Here is a 25,339-nt window from a genome sequence, read left to right as displayed (position 1 = left end):
ACAATTTAGCAGTCCTGAGAAGTTAATAAATTTTGATATGACTCTAATAAGCAAAACATTTTAATTATGTGTATCAGTGATTTGCCTCTGCTAAAATATCTAGACACTAATAAAAGCAAACGACCAACTGTTTCATTAGAAATATCCAGGAGTTAATAAACAAGAGCTTATATTCCTCCAGAGATTATCAGTCTGAATAAATCTACATGACAATTTAATAAAAGTTCTTTTGTTGGCAATAAACTCCATATTTAAGCATCTGCATTTAAAGCAGTAATGTGTGAAATATGTATAGAAACTCTTGAAATGAAATTGAAAAAGTATTTATGCTTACTAGGGAACTGAAATTTTGGAATTATTATTTATCTTATTTTAAGTGATAACTGTATTATATTATGGTTAAATAGGAGAATTTCATTGTTTTGCAAAATGCATGCTTCAGTTCTTAGAAGCAATAATTTGCTTTGAAATGGTTTCATCAAAACTTAACAAATATAAGATATCCTAAATGTTTCTGTGAAGTTTAAAATATTAAACTGCAAAACCTTAGTTGTTATAAGCATTAACAGTGTGTATGAATTTTTAAACTATTTGTTGATTAAAAATAATGGTGTATATGTATGGGACGGGGTCAATGCCAGGACCTTGATTATGCTAAGCATATACCCTACTAGTAAGTTCCATCCTTAGTTCTATGTAAATAATGCAGTTTTTATTATTTTCTGTTCCAGTTACTATTTTCCATTTCTAATCTGTGAGTAATTAAAATAAAAATTCATCATCAAAATATACACACAGAGATGGCTGTGCACCACAAGAGTTTGGTCTCTGGCACTCATGTGAAAAGGCAGGGCAAATCACTGTGACAGGAAGGCAGAGACAGAGGCTTTCTGGATCATCTCTTTGTTCAGAGAATCGATGTTGTATATAGTGTCTACCCATTGGTAATACAGCAGTTCTCTTGGATGGAAGGTAGACTGTCACTGCACTTGAGTGCTTACCTTCATAACCCTTTTTTATTTCACGATGATCCCTAAAGAGCAAGACTAGTGATGCTAATTGTTCAAAAGTGCTGTTAAATGTACCCCTTAAGTGAAAAGGTGAACACATAAAAGTATTCTGAGAGAAAAACATACACTTACCTAATTTTGGACATAGAATATTGCTGTAATTGTTTTATTTTATCATTAGCTGAGGAAAAGACATCTAATACGGGTGCTGGAAACCAAACTCTACTCCTCTACCAGAATAGTATACATTCTTAACTGTGGAGCCATCTCTCCAAGTCCTAGTTAGCTGTTCTTACTCTTTTAGTATCCTTAATTTAATTTATAAATTAGAATTAGAAACGGGTGGGAGATACTGGTTTAAGGTCAGCCTGGGCCACAGGAGTGAGATGAGGCTAGTTTGATAATGCCATTAGACCTTTTCTTCAAGTTAAAAGTTAAAAGGGGCGGGAGGTGCCGCTGGGGTGGGAGGAGCCGCTGGGGTGGGAGGAGCCGCTGGGGTGGGAGGAGCCGCTGGGGTGGGAGGAGCCGCTGGGGTGGGAGGTGCCGCAGGGGCCACAGTCTAGTCGTACAATTCTCTGCCTAGCACACAGGAAGTAGGCATGATTCACAGTATACCAAGAACAAACAACTCAAACCATCAAATCACGCACACCAAAACCCAAGGCAAAACAAGAACAGCACCAGCAAACAAAAAACAAACAGCAACCTGCCACCTTATTACAGAACTGTGTGAATGGGTAGCTACTATGAAAAGTGCTTGGGAGCTGGGCCCCGTGGCGCATGCCTGTAATCCCAGCACTCGGGAGGCAGAGGCAGGTGGATCTCTATGAGTTCCAGGCCAGCCTGGTCTACAAAGTGAGTCTAGGACAGCCAAGGCTACACAGAGAAACCCTGTCTTTAAAAAAAAAATTGCTTGGGCTAGAAGTATGTTGGAATATTTTTAGTTCCTTTAAAATTTGGAGTATTTGCAACCTTTACTGTCTTATTGCTTCTAATTTAAATATTGGAGATTCAAAAGTTTTGAGACACGTGTCAGAAAAATAATTGTACTTTGGAGCAATTTGGGTTATGATTTTTAGACTAAGGATGCTGAACCTGTACACTTGCCACTATAAGGTCTGGAACACGCACTAGGAGCATCAAGCTGTTGTTCTCATAGATGAATGGGGGCTACTTAAAAGCACTTTGGAAAAGGCCAAGGAGAAATTTCTATCAGGAAGGTTTCATTCATATAGCTGATAACAATATAAACATATAGTCTGGTTCCTTGAAAGCTTGTTGCCAACCCCACTAAGCCCCAGGCTGTAAGTCCTTCTGGAAAGGCAACATTATATATTACCCCAATGGAAATAGGCATCTTGGTGAAGATTAGCTTCATAGAATAATAGAAACAAAATCAAGATGTCAATCTCAAAAGACTGTAAAAAATATCTATCTCAGAAATATTGTCCCATATGAAGTAGTAAACCAATAGCAGTACAATTTTAATCAAAATACATAAGACTGGACTTACGTCTCGGGCTTTCACATAGAAGGCCTCTTGGAAAGCAGCTTCTAATGAGCCAATAAAAAATACAGGATGACAGTCACCATATCTATAGGAAAAATTATGTATATTAATAAAGAAATGTTTGAAATTCATGCCAAAGTCTCACAAATTAAATCAATGACTGGTATGTAAATATTATGGCTAATATCTAGTACATTCCAAACACCAAATAGTTTCTTTTATGTCTCAATGAGACTTGTAAATTAAAAAAAATTCTTCTTGGTCTGTACTAATATATTAGAACACTGGAATGTTTAACAACAAATATATATATACACAGCCATGAAACTATGTTATAGGAAGCACTTCTTGGTTCTTGGTTACTTAATTTCACCAGATTTTAGAGTTACATTAAAATTTTCTTATTTTAGTTCATTTATTTATTTGAGAATTCAATCACAGAAGAGGAAAACTAATTCTTACAAGGTTTCCATATTATAGTATTAGCAGAAAAATAAAATTAAAAGAGGAATATCATTTATATAATAGTAAAAATTAGTCTCTTTACACAGTTCTGTAGACTCCAAACTATATGAAGAACTTACTAAAAGCCTTAGAAAATTGCTGAAGAATCAAAAAAAAAAGTTTAAAAATTTCACTTACATTTAAAGGTTAAGTATCTTTTAATATAATATTCAATAGGTGATTAAAATTTAGTATGATATATCTTGGTCCTTTGAGGACCATAAGATACTACAGGAGTCACCCATCTATTAAACATCTCTTAAGATACAGGGATAAACTGAACACATTTCTGCATTGCTACAAATTGTTTATTAGTTATATCACACTGAAAAGTACGGCTTTCTCTATTAGTACTGTATGAACTGATAATTAAATCCTTTGAATGCTCTATGGAAAATTTTTAAACAATTTGTAATTAACATTGCACACAAAAAAATCACATTAATATAAGAGAACATCAATTTTATAGTTAATATCCTAACCCTACCTTGAAGAAAACTCTGCTGTAAATTGTAATAAGGCATCTCCTTCATTTTCTGCGTTTTCTGGCACTAAAAAACAAACAAAAGAAAAAACAAAAACAAAAAAAACAAAACAAATAGACACAAAAAACAAACCACATAACATCTAATCCCACATATAAGAAATATATTTAATCAATAAAGAGGAAATAAAATTAATTTTATCTTCTGTGATATATCTGACGGGACAGTTTTAACATACAGTAGAAGATTTTATCAAGCAGAATTTTAAAAAAGGAATCTTTAAGAAAATTCCAATGAAGAGATACAATCCTATTAAGCATCTAAATTATGTGTCAGTGTCAATTAGGATTTCAATAGTTTCTTAGAAAAGATACCTTGTGATTAAATTATATATTTGAAAGTATTTTAAAGACTAATTGCCAACTTCATGTAAATATTGTATCAATTTTTATCAAAGGGAACACTTGATTTTACAGAGTGAACAAGCCACTGAAGGATTTACTTTAGAAATCACTTTGTATATGGCATCCTCTCTTATTCTCTATCATGCATCTCATAAATGAAAATGAGAAAGACGGCACATCTATTCTACTTTTTTCCTTCTAAAAATGGATACGAACAATGCATTAAAAGGTAGTATCACTATTCATCTTCACACTGACATCTTTGACACATGGGGAACAAATTCGAGCAACAGAAAGTATGGCTGTTTGTTAATTAAGCTCTAAGATGAAAAGAAATAGAAGGGGAACGAACTAACCATACGCTGAAATGCTTACTGCACATAATTGTGTCATTTTTACTAGTGCTTTGGAAATCTGAAGGCTTAGTAAAATCAAACTCAACAGACTCGGGTTATAATGAAGCATGTTCACCTGTTATGTTTTAACCTCTGTAGGCTTAAAGGTCAGGAACGGGTTTTTAAATGTACTATTCTTTCTAAGTTTTGTACCAGAAGGGAGAACTGCAATGCTTATCCCAAAGAGCCACGAATACTCACTCATTGGAGATTTTCTCAGGGCAGATGATGCCATGCCAAATACTTCTCCGTCATCCACTCCAAATTCAGAAGCATCTTCAAAGTCGTCTCCATCACTATCACTAACCATATGAACGTCCGTGCTTTGCTATTTAAGGAAACTCTTGATTAGATACAGATTGACTTTAACACATCAAATTCTAAAGTTACGCAATTGCAATAAGATAAAAGCTTCATCAAATAGGAAACCATCTACCAAAGTAAAGCTTAATATTTTTCATTTTAAAACTCACAAGCATTTCTAAACTACTACTACTACTAGTGAAACTTGTAGTCCAAATATAGGAGATGGATAAAATGAAGGGCAGTAATGAGCTCACCAAAGAGAAATTTCTGTGATATCCTAAAGTGCACAAATAAGTGTCCAACAAATTAGGAAATGGGTAAAACTAAAACTCAGAGACAAACTTAAGCTATGAGTCTCTCAAAAAGTTCACACTGCTAAAACTCTATCTGGCAAGCAGGAACAAATTAGCATTCAAACTTGTCATTTCCTTACCGTAGTTAAACCTCAGTAAGACTGACACTGGCATCCTATCTTTACAGTGTCATTAAGAAATACATAAAACAGACATCTATGAAATTTTGATGAAATACAGTAGGAAGTTTTAATACAAAAAGCTGTTACTGAGAATTTACTATATGGCAGGGCACTGATAAATATACTCATTCGTTATCAGCAACACGTTGAAGTTTAAGGTATTAAAAATGTCAGCTTCAAAATAAAAATTTGTCTGTTAGTCACTAGATTAAGATGGTATTCTAAAATGTTAAGATTTGAAACATTTGAACTGGGTTATGATTACCAATAAATGTTCACGCCTCGACTGAGATGAGGATGCAAGCAAAGCACTGGTTAAATGGCAATCCTATGTTCAACTAATAGCTCACAAAAAAACTATTTAGCAAATACATTTTTATATGAAGTTGAGTATTGTTAGTTCAAGCTCTGTAAAGAATTATGCTGGAATTTTTATGGGAACTGTATTGAATCTGTAGATTGCTTTTGGTAGGATAACCAATTTTACTATGTTAACCCTACCAATCAGTGGGAGCTGGAGATCTTTCCATCCTCTCATATCTTCTTCAGAGCTTTGAAGTTCTTGTCCCACAGGTATTTCACTTGCTTGGTTAGAGTTAAACCCAGAAAGTTGATATTATTTGTGGCTATTGTGAAGGGGCTTGTTTCCTTAATTTCTTTCTCAGCCCATTTTTCATTTGTATATAGGAGAGCCTGATTTTTTTTTAAGTCAATTTTGTATCCAGCCACTTTGCTAAAGGTGTTTATCAGCTGTGGGGGTCCTTTGGTAGAATTCTGGGGGTCACTTCTATATACTATCATATCATCCAAGAATAGTGTTATTTCGACTTCTTTCCTTTAGGTGTCTTATTGCTCTAACTAAAACTCCAAGTACTCTATTGAACAGCTACAGAGTGGGCAGCCTTGTCTTGTCCCTGATTTTAGTGGAGTTGCTTCAAGTTCCTTTCCATTTAATTTGATGTTAAGTATTATCTTGTTGTATATTGCCTTTAGAAAAACAAAAAACCCAGGATAGCTAAAACAATCCTATATAAAAAAAACTTTTAGAGGTATCCTTATCACTCATTACAATAGTAATAAAAACCAGATGGTACTGGCATAAAAACAGACAGGTTGACTAATGGAATCAAATAAAAAAGCCAGAAGTAAATCCACCTATACACTTCATTTTAGAACAAAAAAAGAAAAAGAAAAAAAAAAAAGCCAAAATCAGACAGTGGAAAAAAGAAAGCATATTCAACAAATGGTGCTGATCTAACTGGTTGTCTGCAAGTAGAAAAATGCGAACAGATCTATATATCTCACTCTACACAAACCTCAAGTCCTAGTAGATCAAAGACCTCAACATCAAAACAGACACACTAAATCTGAGAAGAAAAAGTGAGGAATAGCATTGAATGCATTGGCACAGGAGATACCTTCCTGAACAGAACACCAACAGCTCAGGCCTTAAGATCAACAATTAATAAATGGGGGCCTGATGAAACTTAAAAGCTTCTGTAAGGCAAAGGACACTGTCAACAGAACAAAATGGCAGCCACAGACTGGGAAAAGATTTTCAACAACCCCACATCTGACAGAGGGCTGACACCCAAAATATACAAAGAAAGCTTAAGAAATTAGACAGCAACAAACCATATAACCCAATTAAAAAATGGGATGCAGAGCTAAACAGAGAATTCTTGACAGAGGAATTTCTAATGGCCATGAAGCTTAATATCCACAGCCATCAGGGAAATGCAAATCAAAACGACTCAGATTCCATCTTACACCCATCAGAGTGGCCAAGATAAAAAATGTAAAGCTCATGCTGGCGAGGATGTGGAACAATGGGAACACTCCTCCATTGCTGGTGGGAATGCAAACTTGTACAACTATTGTGGAAATCAATTTGGCAGTTTCTCAGGTAATTGGAAATAGATCTACCTTAAGACCCATCTATACCACTCCTGGGCATATACTCAAAAGATGCTCCACCATACCACAAGGACACTTGCTCAACTATGTTCATAGCAGCTTTATTCATAATAGCCAGACTCTGGAAACAATCAAAGAATGGATAAAGAAAATCTGGTACATTTATTTACATAGTGGAGTATTATTACTCAGCCACTAAAAACAATGACATGAAGTTTGCAGGCAAATGGATGAAACTAGGAAAGATCATTCTAGTGAGGTAATCCAAACACAGAAAGACAAACATAGTATGTACTCATTTATAAGTGGATATTAGTCATAATGTACAGGATACCCTGCTATAAACCACAGACTCAAGAAGCTAAGTGACAAGGAGGGCCCAAGGGGGTCTGGTCTGCGTGAAACAAACTGAGAAGAGGAAATAGATTAGACATGCGGGAGGGGGGTTGGAGGGAGAGGACTGGGTTGGGGAGGACAGAAGGAGTGACAACTGGATATGGGGCATCTCTGGGACTAGCTGAAAACCTAGGACAATAAAAACTCCCAGGAATCTAAGAAGGTGACCTAGTTAAGACTCCTAGCAACGGAGGATAGGGAGCCTAACCTGGCCATCTCTTGTAACTAGGAAAGACTTCCAAAGGAGGGAATGGGACACCTTAGACCCATAATTTGTCTTGCCTACAAGATGTGCAGGAGTTAGGCAGAATTTGGGGGGAAGTGACAACCAATGACTGTCCCAGCTTGAAATCCATGAAAGAGAGGGAGGCCACCACTGACACTATTAATAATATTCTTGCTATGCTTGCAAATAGGAACCTAGAGTAACTATCATCAGAGAGGCTTCACCCAGCAACTGATGGAGACTGATGCAGACCCAGAGCCAAACATTAAGTGGCGTTTGGGGAATCCTCGTGGGCAGAGGGAACAGGGATTGAAGGAGCCAGAGAGGTCAAAGACACCCCAAGAAAACCTACAGAATTAACTAACCTGGGCCCATAGGGGCTCATAGAGACTGAAATGCCAACTAGAAAGCATGCATGGGGCAGACCTAGGCCCTTTGCACATATGTAACAGTTGTGCAGCCCAGTCTTCATGGGGGACTCTGAAAGCGGAAGCAGGAGCCTCTCTGTCTCTATTGCCTGCCTTTAGATTCCCTTTTCCTAACTGCGCTGCCTCATCTAGCCCTCAATAGAGTATGTGCCTAGTCTTACTACAATTTGATATGCCAAGGCTGGTTGACATCAATGAAGAACCCCCCTTTTCTGAGGAGAAGAAGAGGAAGGGTGAGTGAGTGAGGAGGGGAGGAGCGGAAGGAGAAGCTGCAATCAGGATGTAAAGCAAATAAATAACTTAATAAAAGTTTTTCTTACCTTTTTACCTTCTAAAATATGGTGTTATGTACTTAATTTATAAAATAACAGAACCTATCTATCCAAAAGAATTTAACTTAAAATAAGTACTTACTAGGAAAAACCAGATTATTATTATTGTGTGTGTGTGTGTGTGTGTGTGTGTGTGTGTGTGTGTGTGTGTGTGTGTGTGTGTGTAGCTGGGAACAAACTCAGATCCTCATATGTGGCAGCAAGTGCCTTTACTCACTGAATAAATAATGTTGCTACCCTGCCTTTTTTTCTCTGTATCCATTTGACAGCTGGGTACTGCTGAAACAGCTTAGGATTCTACTATATACTGTAAAGGCCTTACTCTTACATATAACCCTAATCTTAACCTTAGAATTTTGTTCTACAGTTAAGATCTCCTCCTAGTTTAATGTATGACACATTTAAAAAATTCAAAACCCTTTCCCATTGAAAAAAAATCTTTATCTATCTATCTATATCTGTGTGTGGGCACATGCATGTATCAGGGTGCATATCTGGAGGTCAGAGAACAAACTCTGAAAGTCAGCTCTCTTCTTCCACCATGTGGGTGCTAGGGAGGGAATTTAATTCCTCAGACTTGGTTCCAAGAGCCTGTATCCTCTGACACCCTTGCTCATTTTAAAACAGTTTGGTAGAGATCCTCTTTAAAATAACACAATAAGATAGACATCTGTAAGATCAGCAGTTTCCAACCAAAGGGGTCCAATGACTCATTAATATGGGTTGCCTAAGACCATCTGAGTATCAGATATTTACAATTGATATCAGTAACAAAATTACAGTCATGAAGTAACAACAAAAATAAAGTTAAAGCTAAGGGGTCACCACAACATGAGGAACTGTATTAAAATGTTGCAGTATTAGGAAGGCTAAAAGAACCACTGTATAGGATGGCTTTGAACTCTCTGTGTGTTTCATTCGGTCAAATATCTGTAACATGAAGGTGCCATAATCTTGATGCTGAAAGAACCAAGAGCTCAAAATCTATGAAGTACACTGCATATTTTTTTCCCAATCTCTAGTCACATTCACAAGCAAGTAGAAAGACACCAAGCATTGAACTGAAAACATCCTCAGAGCTTCCACTAGCTAGGCTACCGGCTTAGCGCCTACTTTGTTTTGCTTAGTAGTCATCACCACTCCAAGAAACATCAACTTAAGAATGAAGGTTGAGGAACACATGGCAGAAAAGTGTTAGTAGGAGATATCCCATATATACTGCTTGCTTGCTTCCTTCCTTTCTTTCTTTCTACCTTCCTTCCGTTCTCATATTGCCTTATATCTACTGTGTTTCTCCAAATGGAGTCTTCAATGCTACTTCTTATAACCTCAGAGCCTCACTTCATAAACAATGGTTTTAATTTTCTCTATGACACAGTATATAGTTTTCACACAAACCATGGAATTATTTTAGAATCTCAGAAAATGAAATCATACACATACAACCTCTTCGAATGGAGGTATCTAAAAGCCAATTTTACTGGGAAAAAAAGTATATTTCAAATATGAATTATTGAAGTATCTGCAAGAATGAGCTACTTAATTATGTATAAGGAACTACCAATCTCTTCATATTTTCTTATCAGCTACCTAACAGGTTAGAAAAAGCTTTTTTTTTTCCTAAAAAATGAGATAAACAATCTTTTCCCCCCATTAATGTTTGCTGATGAAAATAGATAATCTTGTAGTATCCATTAGGGTTGCATTAAAATTATTTGAGTCTTGAGATCCCATTAACTAAGATTTTTAAAACAGCTAGGAAGATTTGAGATTCTGTTTTTGTCTATTCTATTCACTTGTTCACTTTGTAAATCTCCACTACACTCCCTGGACTTGTTCAAAATTTAACAGTAGCCCTATATGATTTATGAAGACAATTATGCTACTGAGCAATACATGTTATGACATATACATTTAAGGCTAGTATCTGAATCAGGAAAAAAAGTCCTAGTGGAGATGATGGACAAATTATTTGAAATAGAAATTCATAATTAATACTTAGCATTAAGACAAAAATAACAAAAGCAGACATCCCCTTTGGCAGACATGTATGAACCACCTATTATGTGATTTAAATATCAAAATTCTCTATGGTGTGTGTGCTTAATGCAGACTTGGAAGACAGATTTTACTGCTGCTGAATACATTTGGGAACAGTGGCACTGAGAAGAGTTACACACTACGTGGGGAAATCTAGAAAGAACTTGATGTGGAATTCAGAAGAGCAAACTGAATTATAAGTTTTATGTACAGCAGAAATTAGATTTAAGGCCCACTCCATGAGATGGAACCCATGCCTGATCAAATACTATTATTCTGCTAAAGGGACATAACAATAAAATGACTGTTAACAACATCGTGCTATACCTATAGATCAGTTTCCCTCAGCCAGCATCAGAGAACCTTTGTCTTACACTAGATGGGAACTAAGACAGAGGTGGACAAACGGACAGCGCACACAGAGAGAGATCCTGGAACACTCAATTCTGAACGGGATCTCTTCAGAAAACCCTCCCCTCAGAGTCTATTCCAGAGAGGACATGGAAAGGAAATAGTCTCCCAAATACAGCAGACCTTTGCACATATGAATTCACAGGACTGAGGCAGCAGACATACACAGTGCCTGAACATGTTCAACCCAGGCAGGGTCCCAGCAGTATGAGGGTAAGTGGACGTTGGCTCTCACTTGAACCACGAAGCTATCTGTAATTGAAATCTACTTGGAAAGAAAAAATTCATTTTCTCCAATGGAGTCTCACTGGGTATATTAACCACTCTTCAGGATCAGCCTCAGGGACAACAGTAGATGGCCAACATAAAAGGAACTCAATGATATTTTTGTAGAACTTTTGTCTCAAATTGATTTGTTTGAGCACCTTTTTTCTTGTTGTTCTTTGTTTAGATATTGTGGCTTCCATTTTGTGGTATGTGTGTGTGTTTGCTTTTTTAGATAGAGTGTGGAGCTGAGTGGGTGGAAAAGATCTAGGAAAAAATAGGGGATGGGAAACTGATCATAATATATTGAATGAGAAAATTTTTTCAAAAATAATTATTTGAAATTAAAATATAATTAATCATTGGGGCTGGAGAGATGGCTTAGAGGTTAGGAGCACTGACTGCTCTTCCAGAGGACCTTAGTTCAGTTCCTAAGAACCACATGGTGGCTCACAACCATCTGGTGCCTGCTTCTGGAATTTCCTTTTCCAGGTTGGCATGTCAGTTGGTGTCATTCTTCTTTAGGTCCTATTTAGGCAGCCATATTTGTGAGACTTCATTAGTGTACCTTCTCTGACATTTCAAGGAAACAAAAATCTCACTGCAAATTCCCTGTTCCTCTGACCTTTATTTTTCCAACTGTCCTCCATTATGATTCCTGAGATGCAAGAGTCCTACTATAGATGGGTCAGTTGGGGCTAGGCTCTACCAGGCCACTTGTTATTTGTGATTCTTTTGATTTGTGCTTTTCTTTATTGGTGTCCTCTCCATCTGTTACAAGGAGAGATTTTTTGGGGAGGAGAGAGTAGAGAAGAGGGAGCAAGCCCTATAATTATCTGTGTACTCTTCTTTTTAAAAGTTACATTTACCTTAAAAATGTATACCAGCAACCAAAGAAGCTTGAATTTATAATCAGAAAAGTTAGAGATATATACAATACCATAATGCAAATGACTCTGTGTGTCTTCACACTGTAGTTGCAAAATGTGATTAATACAAATCCCTCAAATTCTGTAAAATTTCAAAAACATGCTATAGCATGCTATCATATAAAAATTATTAATATCAGATAACTTTAATAGTTGCATTCAATTTCAGACACATGGTAAGAAGCAGCCGATGGCGAGTGAAGTCAACAGAAGATAAGGAAGTAGAGTCTTCTAGTATAGCTTACTGAGAAAGAAAAGATTTAGTTTGAGGGAAGCCAGGCTTGCAAGGTTTATTTAACTTGGTGTGTGTATGTAGTATGTACATATGCATGTCACACATACAGAGGTCAGAAGTCAAGTTGTTAGAGTTGGTTCTTTACTTCTACTGTATGAGTCCAAGAGATAAACTCAGGCTGTCAGGCTTGGCAGCAAGCTCCTTTAACTGTTAAGCCATCTTGGGGTGGGGGGTGTTCTGCTGTTGGTTTTGTTTATTTTTATTTTAAGATGAGAGAAAAAAACTAACAGAGCTGAAGAAAAATTCAAAAGAGACCCATGCCCAGTAGATCAGTATACAGAAAAGTTAGTAGTAGTAGAACCAAAATAATGGACAGAATACAAATTCTAATAGTGAGTAAGTCTCTCAACTAATCAATGCAGATAGTTTAATGCTGATATAAAAATAAATCTTTTTCAAATGGCTAAAAGGGAGAGTTGATCAAAATCCTAACCTGTCCTATCAACTGGGATACTTTCAACGAACCAGTTAGCCAGTGTCCAGTATAACAGGTGTTATATTAGCTTTGGGCAATGACAGGAGTTAGCGTGTGTAAGAAGATGGGTCTTTGGAGAGTATGGCTAAGCCAATTTTATATCTACTGACTCTGAGATGAGCACTGAAAACAAGACGTTAGAACACAATTTTCTCAGTAACATGGTTACTTCTGGTGCAACGCCATAAACTTCCACCGTCTGCTTCTTACACTCTTCATGTCAGGTCTAGAAATACCCACCATCCTCAACCTTCGGCTGAACGCGTGCATTCACTCCTAGGTGCTTGGTTGTACCTGGGTAATATATGTGTGTTGTTATGTCAGGAACAGGCTGGCTGATGTGACTTTCTTCTTCTTTCTTTCTTTCTTTTTGTGAGAGAGGGATGTTGGGACAGAGTCTCGTGCAGCCTAAGCTGGCTATGAACTCACTATGAATGTGAGACTACCATCGAAGTCCTGCTCGTCCTGCTTCCATTATCCAGGTGAATAGATAAAAAACATGAGTACTCCAGGCCAACTGTTTTATAATAACATAGCATTGCTACATATTTTAAGATCAGGTGGCATGATTTATATGGCTTTGTTCTCTGTACAAATTTGCTTAGCTGTTTGAGGATTTTTTTTGGGGGGGTGTGTGTGGTTCTTTAAAGTGTGTGTGTGTGTGTGTGTGTGTGTGTGTGTGTGTGTGTGTGTGTGTGTGTAAACATCACTGGTATTCTGATAGAAATTGCTTTGAATCTAAGGATATTTTGGGTAATACAGACATTTTAACAAATTTATTTATTTATTCATTTATTTTGGTTTTTCAAGACAGGGTTTCCCTATGTAGCCTTGGCTGTTCTGGAACTTACTCTGTAGACCAGACTGGCCTTAAACGCAGATCTTTTGCCTTTGTCTCCTTCATGATGGGATTAAAGGTGTGTGCCATCATTGGACAACATTATTTTTTAGACTTTATATACATGGAACATTTTATCATGCACTTGTGTCCTCTTCAATTTCTTTCAATGTTTTAGATGTACAGATTTTTTAACTCCTTGAGTTTATTTTTTAAATCATATATTTGTATCTATATATATTTATATAAATTTAAAGCACTGTAAATGAGGTAATTTTCATAATTTGTTTTGAATAGTTCATTATGTATACTGATTTTATAACCAGCAACTTTACTAAGTTTGTTATAACATTTTGTTATAATATCTTTGGGGAGGAAGATGAGATCCTTAGACTTCTCCATGTATAAGATCATGTCTTCAGCAAATTAGACGATTTCTTTCTTTTCTGTTTGGACAACTTTTATTTATTTCTTTTCCTTAATTGACTTGTCAAGGACTCTAGCTCTATGTTGAGTAGAAGCAGTAAGAGTTGATTCTTAAGCATAACTAAAAAATTTGCAACTTTTAACCACTAATATGATGTTGGCTACAGGTTATTGCTGAAGTTATTTTCTTCTATATGTGAAAGTCTGGTACTATAATTATATGGTATTTGTCTTGTATTCTTTTACTGAGGTGTATCACAATTATTAACCTAGTGGTATTATCCCAGAAATAAATTTTACTCAATAATGGTAGGCAACCCTTCTAGTGCACTATTGAATTTGTGTTCTAGGATTTTGGCATCCTCATGTATCAAGGGCCTATAATTTTCTTGACTTGTCCTTTCTTGCCTTTTACATGACAATATTAGTCTAATAAAAATAAGAGTGGGTACTCTTTCTTCTTTAATATTCTTAAGGTCTTAAAAGAGAGATAGGATTTATTACTAAAACCACTGATATCTGAATTTTGTTGTTTTCCCCACCACTGCCCTTAATCTCGGAACCATCTCTCCAGGCCCAAAAGGAAATTTTATAAAAAAAAAATTCAATCTCCTTATTTGTTCAGAATTTCTTTTTCTTTATTATTCACACATGGGAGAATCTATACTTTTTGGAATTGACCTATTTCTTGTAAGTTGGACAATCTATTTGGATCTATATGTTGAAAGGACAAAAGCTCCACCCTGATCTATGAGGACAAGTTCCAGGCTCTCCAATGGATGCTTAAAATCTCAAATTTTACATACATACCTATGTTTCCCCCTAAGTTGCTATACATAAAAAATGTCATTTCCAACTTTATGCATTTTATCATGTGCTATTATTGTACCCATACGTTTTTGTTTTGGTCTGAAGCACTGTAGCTAAACTGTATGAATTTCTATTATCCCTTTCATATTTTTATGGAAAGATGATTCGTTCCCACTGTAGATCTTAGCAACCTCGGAATACAGTCTATACAGTTGGGCCCCCTCCCCTTTCCTTACAAGTAAAAACTTTTTATCTTTTCTCCTGAAGCAGTGGTTCTCAACTTTCCTAATGCTGAGATCCTCGTGTTGTGGTGACCTCTAACCATAAAGTTATTTCTATCCTACTTTATAACTACAACTTTGCTAGGGCTATTAGTCATAATATGAACTCTGACATGCAGAGTATCTGATATGCAACTCATGTTAAGGGGTCACTCAGCGAACCCCTGCATCCCCCATCAAAGTCACAACCCACAACTTCAGAACTACTGCCCTAAACGATTCACTGTCGAGTTTCTTTTGGTCGGCTAGTTCAATTTGATTTAAAATGTAGGACAAATTCAGTGTCTCCCAGGAGCTGAAGAGATGGTTCAGACGTTAGCTGCTCTCCAAGAGGACCTTGGTTTGATTCTCAGTACTCTATGGCAGCTTCCAACCTCCTGAATTCCTGTCCCAGTAGATCAGACACCCTCTTCTGGCCTCTATGGGCACAGCATGCACATGGTGCAAATAAAATACCCATACACATAAAATAAAAGTAATGAAAAAAATTTAAAGCTTTCAAATTCAGTGCTTCCTCTAGGAGTATATGTCTGGGTAATCTGTCTATTAAGCTGCCCTCTAATACTGCTATATTGCAGTTTGTTTCTCTTTGATTTTGTTAAAAAGTAGGCCATATACATTTAGGAATTCCAATATTGGAATTAGGGACAGAAACATGATTTATAACCATGGAACAGATTTAAGACGATGTCTTTTAATATCTTATGTTCTTTAGAGACAGACAAGTGCAAAGTAAAATATATTCCATTTTTACTGCTCCTTGGTATTACTCTATAGGGTCTGTATGTATTGCTATCAGTGAATTAATGGTTTGTCATCTTTGATTTTGAGAACCTTGCTATATGTATAATATTGTTCAGCTACAAGTTACAGAATCTTGAGGCTCAATTCCAATAAATGCACTCAATTATGTAGGTTTTTTAAAAAATCCCCTTGTTAAGTTGTCATTTCTGTGTAAAAATCATCTAAAAAGCAATCTGCATGAATTCTATATGTTGAAATGTGGAACTAACAGAACAACGAACACTTTAGTAATAATCTTGCCTGGAAAGTTTTTGCTTTCAAAATATCATTCACGCTACATTAACTTTACCAATTCATTGCTATGGAGAAAAGAAAGACTAGGAAGTGGGCAGGTGAGTGGAGGACATGCACCTTCTGCTCAATGAAAAGCTGGTAAACAGGCTTACCTCTTCTGATTGCTCACGGGTCTGTACAGGTGAAGTTCTTCTTCCCACAGTAAGTCGGTGGCAGGGATAAGAGAGCCCTGATTCAGCAAGACACATCTGCAGAAAGTAGAACGTATCACTTTAAATAAAATGTAGCCATCTTTCATAAATGGATTTTAGATTTCTGTTTGTTTGCTTTTTAAAAAATGTTTTGAAACTAGGTTAGAAAGTTTAGTTCATTAGTATAGGTATTAAATTACCAAGAAGGTTTTGATATTCTAAAACTTTTCCACAAATAAGATATTGTGAAGGCAGGCATGGTGTGGCTCACACCTTTTAGCAGAGATAGGTATATCTCTGGGAGCTCAGGGCTAGCCTGGCCTAAATACTGAGTTCCAGGACAGCTGGCACTGCATAGATAGAGAGACCCTGTCTCAAAAAATAAAAAATAAAAAGAGAGATTGTGGTAGTCAAGACTAATTTTCACTAGGAAGCAGATGGAAGAAACTGTCTACTAATGTACTTACTCATAGAATAAGAACCCAGTTTCCTAGTAAGGACATATGGAAGAGTAGATGGCAAAGGCCATCTGTATCTTTATTTTACCACACAGTTACAATGTTATTTATACATCAATATTAACATACAATTTAAAGGATTATGAGGACTTACGAATTTAAAGTGCACATACAGAACTTACTTGGCTCACATTCGGTTTACAGTCCTTGTACTTTTATAATCTAAAATACTACCCAAAGAATCTGTCTTGTTTAGAAAAACAATTAAGCAACATATATTTATGTCTATTAAAGTTTATAGTATGTATGTTAGTAAATAAAAGTAATTTTGAGGTTTAAATTGAAATTGGGAAAACATATAAAATGACTTTAGTTTCAGTTTCATAAGTATCAATTAACATAGGGAAATAGTCAGATTTCAAGAAAATACACTTAAAAGATTTATCTGTTTCAGAATTAGTACACCCTAAAGAAAATACAAAGTAAAAAAAAAAAACAAACTTCAAACAATTATGCATAACAAAACAATTTTATTTACCAACAGTTTGTGGTAATTATCAGTAATATTTTATAGTATTATAGTACAGGCTACATACCATTTATTCTATAAAGTATTTCACTTTCATGTTATTTCAGTTAACTCCTGTGTCTACAGATTATTTGTATTTCATGACATTTTAATTATGCAGAAGAACTAAACAACATTAAGGTGAGCTAGAGAGACGGTGCAGTGGTTAAAACATGGTTTGCTCTTGTAGAGGGTCTAGGTTTGGGTCCCAGCATCCAATGCATGGTGGCACTGGTTGTAACTCTACTTCCAAGGAAGCCAACGCCCTACTCAGGCTTCTGTGTGGTACGTATGCATGCGCTACAGTTACTTGCAGGAACACTCACACACATAAAATGAAAACAATTCTTAAAAACCAAGTAAAAGAGTATTGAAGGATGGAGGTGAATACCAGTGGCACAGTGCATGCTCAGCGTGTCTGGTTGATTTACAGCACTCAAATCAACAAAACTGTTAAGCAGCCTAAAGAAGGGGTGTGTGCTTCAGGCAAATTAAAATGCATATACTATATTTAATGTAATAATGACATAAGTCAAAGTTTCTTTTATTATTAGAAATAAAATACAGTATCCACAGCACACTAAAAATATTTGGTAGCTTTGGGGAAGTGTGAATTAGTGTGACTTAAAGTGAAGAAATCCAAATATCTACAAATTAATGAATTCATAGGTAGCAGACAATAGTGAATGAGGCAAACTATAATTCAAACATGTTTAAATAGGCTAATTATTTTAAGGCAAATATTGGAATGAAAACTTTACATAAATACCCAAGTATGTTCAATCACATGTGACATATGTGTTGACACACACAGACTGTGCTGTTAAGTCATGTGTTTAGCCAGACATGGTGACACATGCCTTTAATCCCAGTACTTGGGCACAGAGGCAGGTGTTTGAGGGCAGCTTGGTCTTTCCAGCATCACAGAGAGAACACTTGAATAGGTTCCCCCCCCCCCAAAAAAAAGATCAACTTAAAGGGTATAGGGATATAGCTACATCATTACTCCAAAGTTACCCTTGTCTGTACAGTGAACTTGAGACCAGTCTGGAAATTATAAAACTTAAACAACAAAAACTCAGATCATGTTAACGCAAAGATTATTCTAGAGGTTAGTAGGAATATATTTCATGCCTAAATCTTACTGGCTAATTAAGCTTAAAAAAAAAATAACTTCCCATTCCACAGCATAGTTCACTACACTAAAATCCTAGACTGAGGACTCTATCTTAGTGTTGGAGTAAAGCGAGAAGGTAGAAAATGGAAAAACAGTTTCTTTTCTGTGCTTTCACAGTCCTGTATTCTGTACCGCCTTTTAGTACTTAAATCTGTTTTTGTGTAGTCGATGTAAACGTTTTTGTTTTGATCCCATGTGCGGGGTATGAAACTGCCTTGTGTGAAGGTGTGTGGTGTTAGTCGGCTGGAAAGAGACTAGTGAGAGGGTGTGTGATATTTGTCCACTAGAAAGAGAACTGCCTCATGTGGGAACATGGTCTTTGCCAGGTGAAAACCATCTTGGTATGGACTCTGAGAAGAGACAAATAGGAGCCAAGAAAACAGAGACTTTGTTGCATACTTTGCATCACTTTCTATTGTTTGGCTGCTCACCGGTCCTGCTTTGAGATGCTGCTAGAGAGAAACGCTCAAGAGAATGCTTCAAGATTTTGGCTGCTGCTTTTGCCGGATTGCTCATTTGCTGTGTAAGGGGTCTGCTGGAATCCTCAAGATGAAGAGTGGAATTGCCCCCAAGGAACTGAGTCTACAAAGGTCTAAATTTTCTCTCTCTATTAAATTTCTTTCTCTTTTATCTAGAGTAGGCGAGTTAGAAGGGAGGTAGAAGCAGTCAAGAAGCACAAATAAAGCAGGTTTTAAAAAGACCAAAATATACATGTATATGTCTCATTTCCTCCGAGCTAGATCTTTTACACTTAAAAGTATCTTAGTTTAGTATTTAGAATCTAATAATTCAGAGACACTGTGACATAGTTACTGACCATTAGCTTGAACCTGAAATCATACTGAAAACAAAGATATATAACAATCAAGACAAAGATCATAATGGTAACTCAAAGGACAAAGTCCTTGTAAGCTTTATACTGTAAAAATTGTACAAGCTAAGAGTCAGTCTGTTTTTCTAATTTTCTCTTCTAATTTTCTCACTAAGAATATTGTCTGAGAATCCTTATAAGTGAATAAAATATATCTGAGGTTAAAATAAATAGTTCTAATAAAATATATATATATACATATATATATATATATACCAATCACCTATTAATAGTAATATAATTTTATAAATTCCAGGCTTTGTAGAATTGTAACTAACTAAATATAAATACAGCTTTCCCCTGATGTAAGTATCAGAGGATAAGAACCTGTTTTATCATAAAAACTCACAAAGGCTGACCTGCTATAGGTTGTTTGTTCAAATATTTTACTTTGCACTATAATATGCTGTGACAGCTAGATTATCCTGAAAGAACCCCAGTCAATAATATTTCAAGTGCTTACAGATCACACATGAAGACTCGCTGATAAAGAAAAAAAAAGATATTAATGCCAATTTTATGCTTGCTCATAGATACCTACCTCACAATTTGTACAGTTGAAATTGTAAACAAGCTTTTAAAGACATCTTTAAAATGTTTTGGGAAGACAGTTAATATACATTTATAGGACAAATGCAACTAATAAATGGAGGAAGCAGATTTGTCCTAATGATATGTACGCATATTACTGGGTAGCACTTTCTCCCTGAGAAGGTTGAGCTAATATGGTTAAAGAAAATGTCTACCCCAAAATAGATGTTCAACAAATAGTACATCATTTTGAAAATGAGTACTTGTGGCATGAGATAAGATATATATAATGAAGGTATTATGATATACTGACTCAAAAGGTGCTGAATCTCAACCTACTGTCAAGAGATTCTGCTAGCAAATAGGACTGGTCACAATGGTACTTACATATAAAAGTGCATATAGAATTAGAGTAAAATTATTTCATGAAATACAACAGTAGAGCAAAGGAGCATCGGTAAGCTGACATAACGTATTATCTTCATGTTTTAAATTAACCATAAGCATGCTCTGTCAATAAAATGTTTATGTATTTAAGCTGTTCCAACACCCTTTAAAAAGAAACTAAAGGGCTATCTTATGCTATTCATAGTCTGTAAATAAGATCACAATGCAAGCGCACTGCGCTGTACTAGACAAATGTATACATGACTGTTCCAGTCAACTAACAATGACTGAAACATAAGCATGGCATCATCTAAAGCGCTGGGCATGAAACAAACAAACAAACAAACAAACAATCATCAGCTGAATTTTCCCTATTTAGTAATTCAAGGAAAGCATGGGCTTTTTTGTGTTAACATCTAATAAATATACATATATTTATGATTATATATCTAATATTAGATGATAACTTTATACATGTATACATAAAGTGGTATGATATTTCACACACAAATACATTGTAAACAACAAATCAGGAGTAGACTTTTAAAGTCAGTATGTCTGAGTTCAAATTCATTTCCAGGGTTCACTACAGTGAATATTCTATTTCACAAATCCATGTTTATCCTTTTGTAAAACTGACATCACCTTGCCTTTACACTTTTGGTTAGAAAGCTTAAACGAGGATACATTTGCAAATACTCCATCAGTGAGTAAGCACTCTTAAAATCCATTTGAAGATTTTCTTCTTATAGAAACTAATTATTAGGAGCATACTAACTGTGGCAGTTATTCTCAAAAGATGATCTATAGACACAAGTCTGTTGTAATCATTTCAGGAGGTTCACAGGATCAGAAGTATTCCCTAGAAGCACAGGTGCCATATGAGTTTTGAGCTGCGTTTACACAGATGTTACATCTGTGGCCATGATTTATGGAGAAGGTTTACAATTGCTGCTACTTGAGAGGATGAGGCAGGGCGACAGCAACTTGGAGGCCTGCCTAGGCTAGAGACTGAGTTCAACATTAGCCTGTGAACCACAGAACTCTATCTCAAAATAAAGAAGGGAAAAGAGGAATCTATCTCAGACAGACACTTGGCTAGCATATGTGAGCCCCTGGTTCAATTCTCAGGACAAGAAGGAAAAAGGCTCAATGCTAGGTAAAGCTGCTACTGCTGTAGCACAAATCTTGGTGGACTCAGGGTTTCCTTGCAAGGACTCTGGCCTTGCCCTTTTTTATCTGGCCTCAGCAGGATACATTCAATTGTAAGCTTGCTAGAGTCTGGAGACTCTAGACAACAGTTATATCAACCTCTATATGCAGAAATGGGGAAAATAATTCCATAGGTAGTTGTTTTCTAGCAGAACAACTCCCCCACCCCCCCACCCCCGTGGCATTCTAAGTTCAGGTTTTCTTCTTTGAAATGAATTTGTAGTTTCATATGACGGAACCTGCCCTCACAGCACCCTTCCTATTGTCCCAGGGAGGACCACAAAGTTCCTCTTTAATATGGTAATCTCTTCAATAATCACAGCTGCTTACTCAGCATTCACTTTGTCAGCAACTTTAAACTCCCTCTTTGCCTTGCTAAGTGACAGTTTCCCTACCTTTCTGCTCCACATCTTGTCTTACAGTAGACCTGGGTAAGGAGGCTACACAGTAGCCAACCACAATACAGCCTCAATGCTACCCTGACTTCAAACTTCCTCTGAAAACAAGTTAGCACTTTTTTTTTTTAATTCAGCCTAACTCCAGTTCTTAGGACATGGTAGTGTCCTTTCTGGTGTCTGAATTTTTCCTATCAGTATGTTTATTAAGGAAACACTGTATGTTTTCATAATTATATAAGAGGAATATCAAGAAAATTCCAAAATTTGACCCCAAAAGAGTACTTTTGTGACTTTTCAGTACTTTCAAGCAACCATAATTTTACTGAATTTTTAAAAAAATATTATTTACTTATTTTATCATTTTTTTCCCAGACAGGGTTTCTCTATGTAGCCTTTGCTGTCCTGGACTAGCTTTGTAAGCCAGGTTGGTCTCAACTCACAATCTGCCTGCCTCTGCCTCCCTGAGTGCTGGAATTACAGGTGTGTGCCATCTAATTTAATTTTTAAAATGACATCTTTGCACATTGCATAGTTAAAAAACTAACAATTTTTGTTCTCTTCTAAAGCTAATGACCAGACTCTCAAGGCCTTTAGTTGTATCAATGGACATTTAGCCTTAAGATTAACTTTTGAAAGGTATTTATTTAATTAAGATAATACATAATTAGAATTTTATACACACACAAAAAGAATTTTATACACAATAAGTGTAATTCCAAAAATATAGTATGATGGTCAACTTGACAGGATCTGGAATCTTATAAAAGACAAACTTCTGGCTAAGTTTCTAAATTGGTAGCTCAGGAGGGAGAGGACCCACTGTGAATGTGGGTGGAACAATTCTATGGGCTTTAGTTCCAGGCTAAATAAAAAAAGAAAGCACAGAGATAACCAACATTCATCTCTCTGCCTCCTGATGAGTGTGGTCAGCCTCCTCACGTTTGTTGTCATGGTAACAGTGAAACAAAATAAACTCTTCCTTAAGTTGCATTTGTCAAATATTTGATCTCAGCAACAAGAAAAGTAACTATTACAAAAACTGGCATGAAGAGTGCAATTGTTGTTATTATAAACTTGACTATTTGGTTCTCAGCGAATACTCAGAACTTCAAGCTAGAAAACCCCTAAAATGCTGTAGGCAGACCTTAATGTCCCGTTTTGTTAGGAATTCAGACGACCAAATGCCAAGAGAAATTCACAGTGGAGCTTCACGCATAAAAACTAACACAGGATCTGGAATTGTGTCAGAGGCCATTTGTCTTACATTTTGGCAAGGACTCAGACTGGATGGGTAATAAAGAATTAAAATAATACCTTTTTTGTTTTTAAGATTGGGTTTCCGTATGTAGCCCAGGCAGGCCCCAAAATTAAGGTCTCCCTAACTCACCCTTTCAATTGTTGGGATTACCAATGGTGTATGTTACTACAACCAGCTTAATCCTCATTCTACAGATGTGATGACTAAACCTTACGTAGATGAAGAATCTTGCTCAGGACTGCACAGGAAACTGAATAGGGAGATAAAATTAATATTGGACAGTTTCACCTCATAGACAGTTAAGAAGTATAAACCTAGACAACTTAGTGCCTTACTATAGATCTTGTGATCTAGACAATAACAATTTTCTTTGGTTTAACTAGAAAAAACACACCTAGAGACCCTCATATATCGAGTACTTTATAGCAAGTGTTTCTTTGTTTAATAGTCATAACTCTGTAAATTTATGACTGGGGTTACACTGGTCACAAAGCAGGTTTCAAGAGGCATAGAGATATTTATTCAAGTGAAACTGGATTAACCTCCAAAGGCTATGCAACTTTCTACTATGCCTCTGTTCCAAAAGAAGCCATTTAAAGACAAGAAGCCCTGAAGATAGCTGACTGATCACTCTTAAAAATTTCAAATGCATTGTTCAGCCAGACAAATCATCAAGCAGTTTAAAGGCAAATTTAGTCATGAGTCTGAAATTTCATTTACTGCCAACTAGAGTGCAAATCAAAAGGCTTATTTATTTTTATTCACAAACCAAGGCTTTTTTTTTTAAGCCACTTGTGTGCTAGAAAATCACAGAGCTTTAATTTACAGCAGGTTGAAGCAAGCTTATTAAGAATGCTAGTTACCAAGTGCATATCCACTTGTCTGGGCTAGCCCACTGCCACATTCTTGTAGCAGGGTTAAATAGCAGTTAAGTCAGCTCATAAGAAAGCACACTGTTAAAAAGGAAATTACTAATAATATTCTGGAACCAATGGAGTATTAAAAGAGATGTGCATGTCAAGATCAATTATCTACAAAACCCCTGTGAAATAGCTTTAAGAACTGTATTTGTCACCAGGCTTTGCTGTGTTATAGTCCTCAGTTGATCCAGCAAGTTGGTAAGGCTTAATGAAATAAATAGCAACAGTAACAAGTCTTGAGATTTTTGCTATGAACATATGTTATATGCTGGTACCGAGTGAGCAATCAGAACTGGAACAAGAATGGAAAGAATCAGCATGGAGATCCTTAGAATTTACCACGTGCTGATCAGACATACTGAAGCCTTAACTGATTCAAGTGAGGCTGCCTCGTTTTTCCTGGTCAAGCATGCTTGGCCCCATTCCAACCCCCAAAATGGCACTTAACAGAGAGAAGCTATCAGTTACCAACTTCCAAGTGTGTACTGGATTTCTACAAGTCGCAAAAGGTTCCAAAATGAGAGGAAACTCCCCCAAGAAGGTCTAGTTAAGCTTTTCATTTACAAGGAGTAGTCAGCTACAGATGGTAAAGCTCTTTCCTGAGTCTTATATTTGAATAAACATGTTTTGGAGCCAAACTTAACTTCTCAACTAGCTAGTTAAAAATACAAATAAATATTTAAATTTTCTTTAAAATGCCATTTTGTTTGTTTGTTTTTAAAGTGAGATGACTCTCCTGGTGTTCTTTTTTCACAATTGCCCACTTTTAGGATTTTCCATACTGGTCCTACAAAATTTTTAGGTTTTGGTTATCAAAACAGGTTGACTAACATAAAAGGACCTTTAAATTTTACCATTTAAAATCTGTTTGATTTCAGCTACCCAAAACAGATTACACCACATGGACATGAAGAACAGAATTATCAACATTTCCAAACAGATACACTCTTATCAATAAATACAACAGTACAACCTTCTAAGACTATGCTATTGACTGACTCCGTCGAGAACTCTAGAAGTTCTGAGTCATTGCTGATTGTCAGACTACTTGCTGTGAGCATTAAATTATACAGTAAGAACTGAGGCCCCTAAGTAGATCAGCCTAACCCTGCCCAGGGGCAGCATCTCCTCATCTGCTGAGAGAGAACACCCAGTTTTACCTGTAAAAAAGAA

General features: G+C 36.2%; 1 protein-coding gene across 1 annotated transcript in view; it reads right to left on the bottom strand.

Moving 5' to 3' along the window:
- FAF1 (Fas associated factor 1) overlaps window positions 1-25,339 on the bottom strand; it is a 303,539-nt gene that overhangs the window by 118,419 nt on the left and 159,781 nt on the right. The window contains exons 9-12 of the mRNA XM_084787058.1: window positions 16,348-16,443; window positions 4,510-4,636; window positions 3,512-3,575; window positions 2,524-2,605 (exon numbers count right to left, since the gene is read on the bottom strand). Of these exons, the coding sequence (XP_084643184.1) occupies window positions 2,524-2,605; window positions 3,512-3,575; window positions 4,510-4,636; window positions 16,348-16,443 (369 nt within the window). The remainder of the gene's footprint in view (window positions 1-2,523; window positions 2,606-3,511; window positions 3,576-4,509; window positions 4,637-16,347; window positions 16,444-25,339) is intronic.

The sequence above is a fragment of the Acomys minous genome (assembly GCF_964271855.1).
Source record: "Acomys minous genome assembly, chromosome: 6".
NCBI classification, from domain to species: Eukaryota; Metazoa; Chordata; class Mammalia; order Rodentia; family Muridae; genus Acomys; species Acomys minous.
This window is presented reverse-complemented; position numbering and strand designations above follow the sequence as displayed.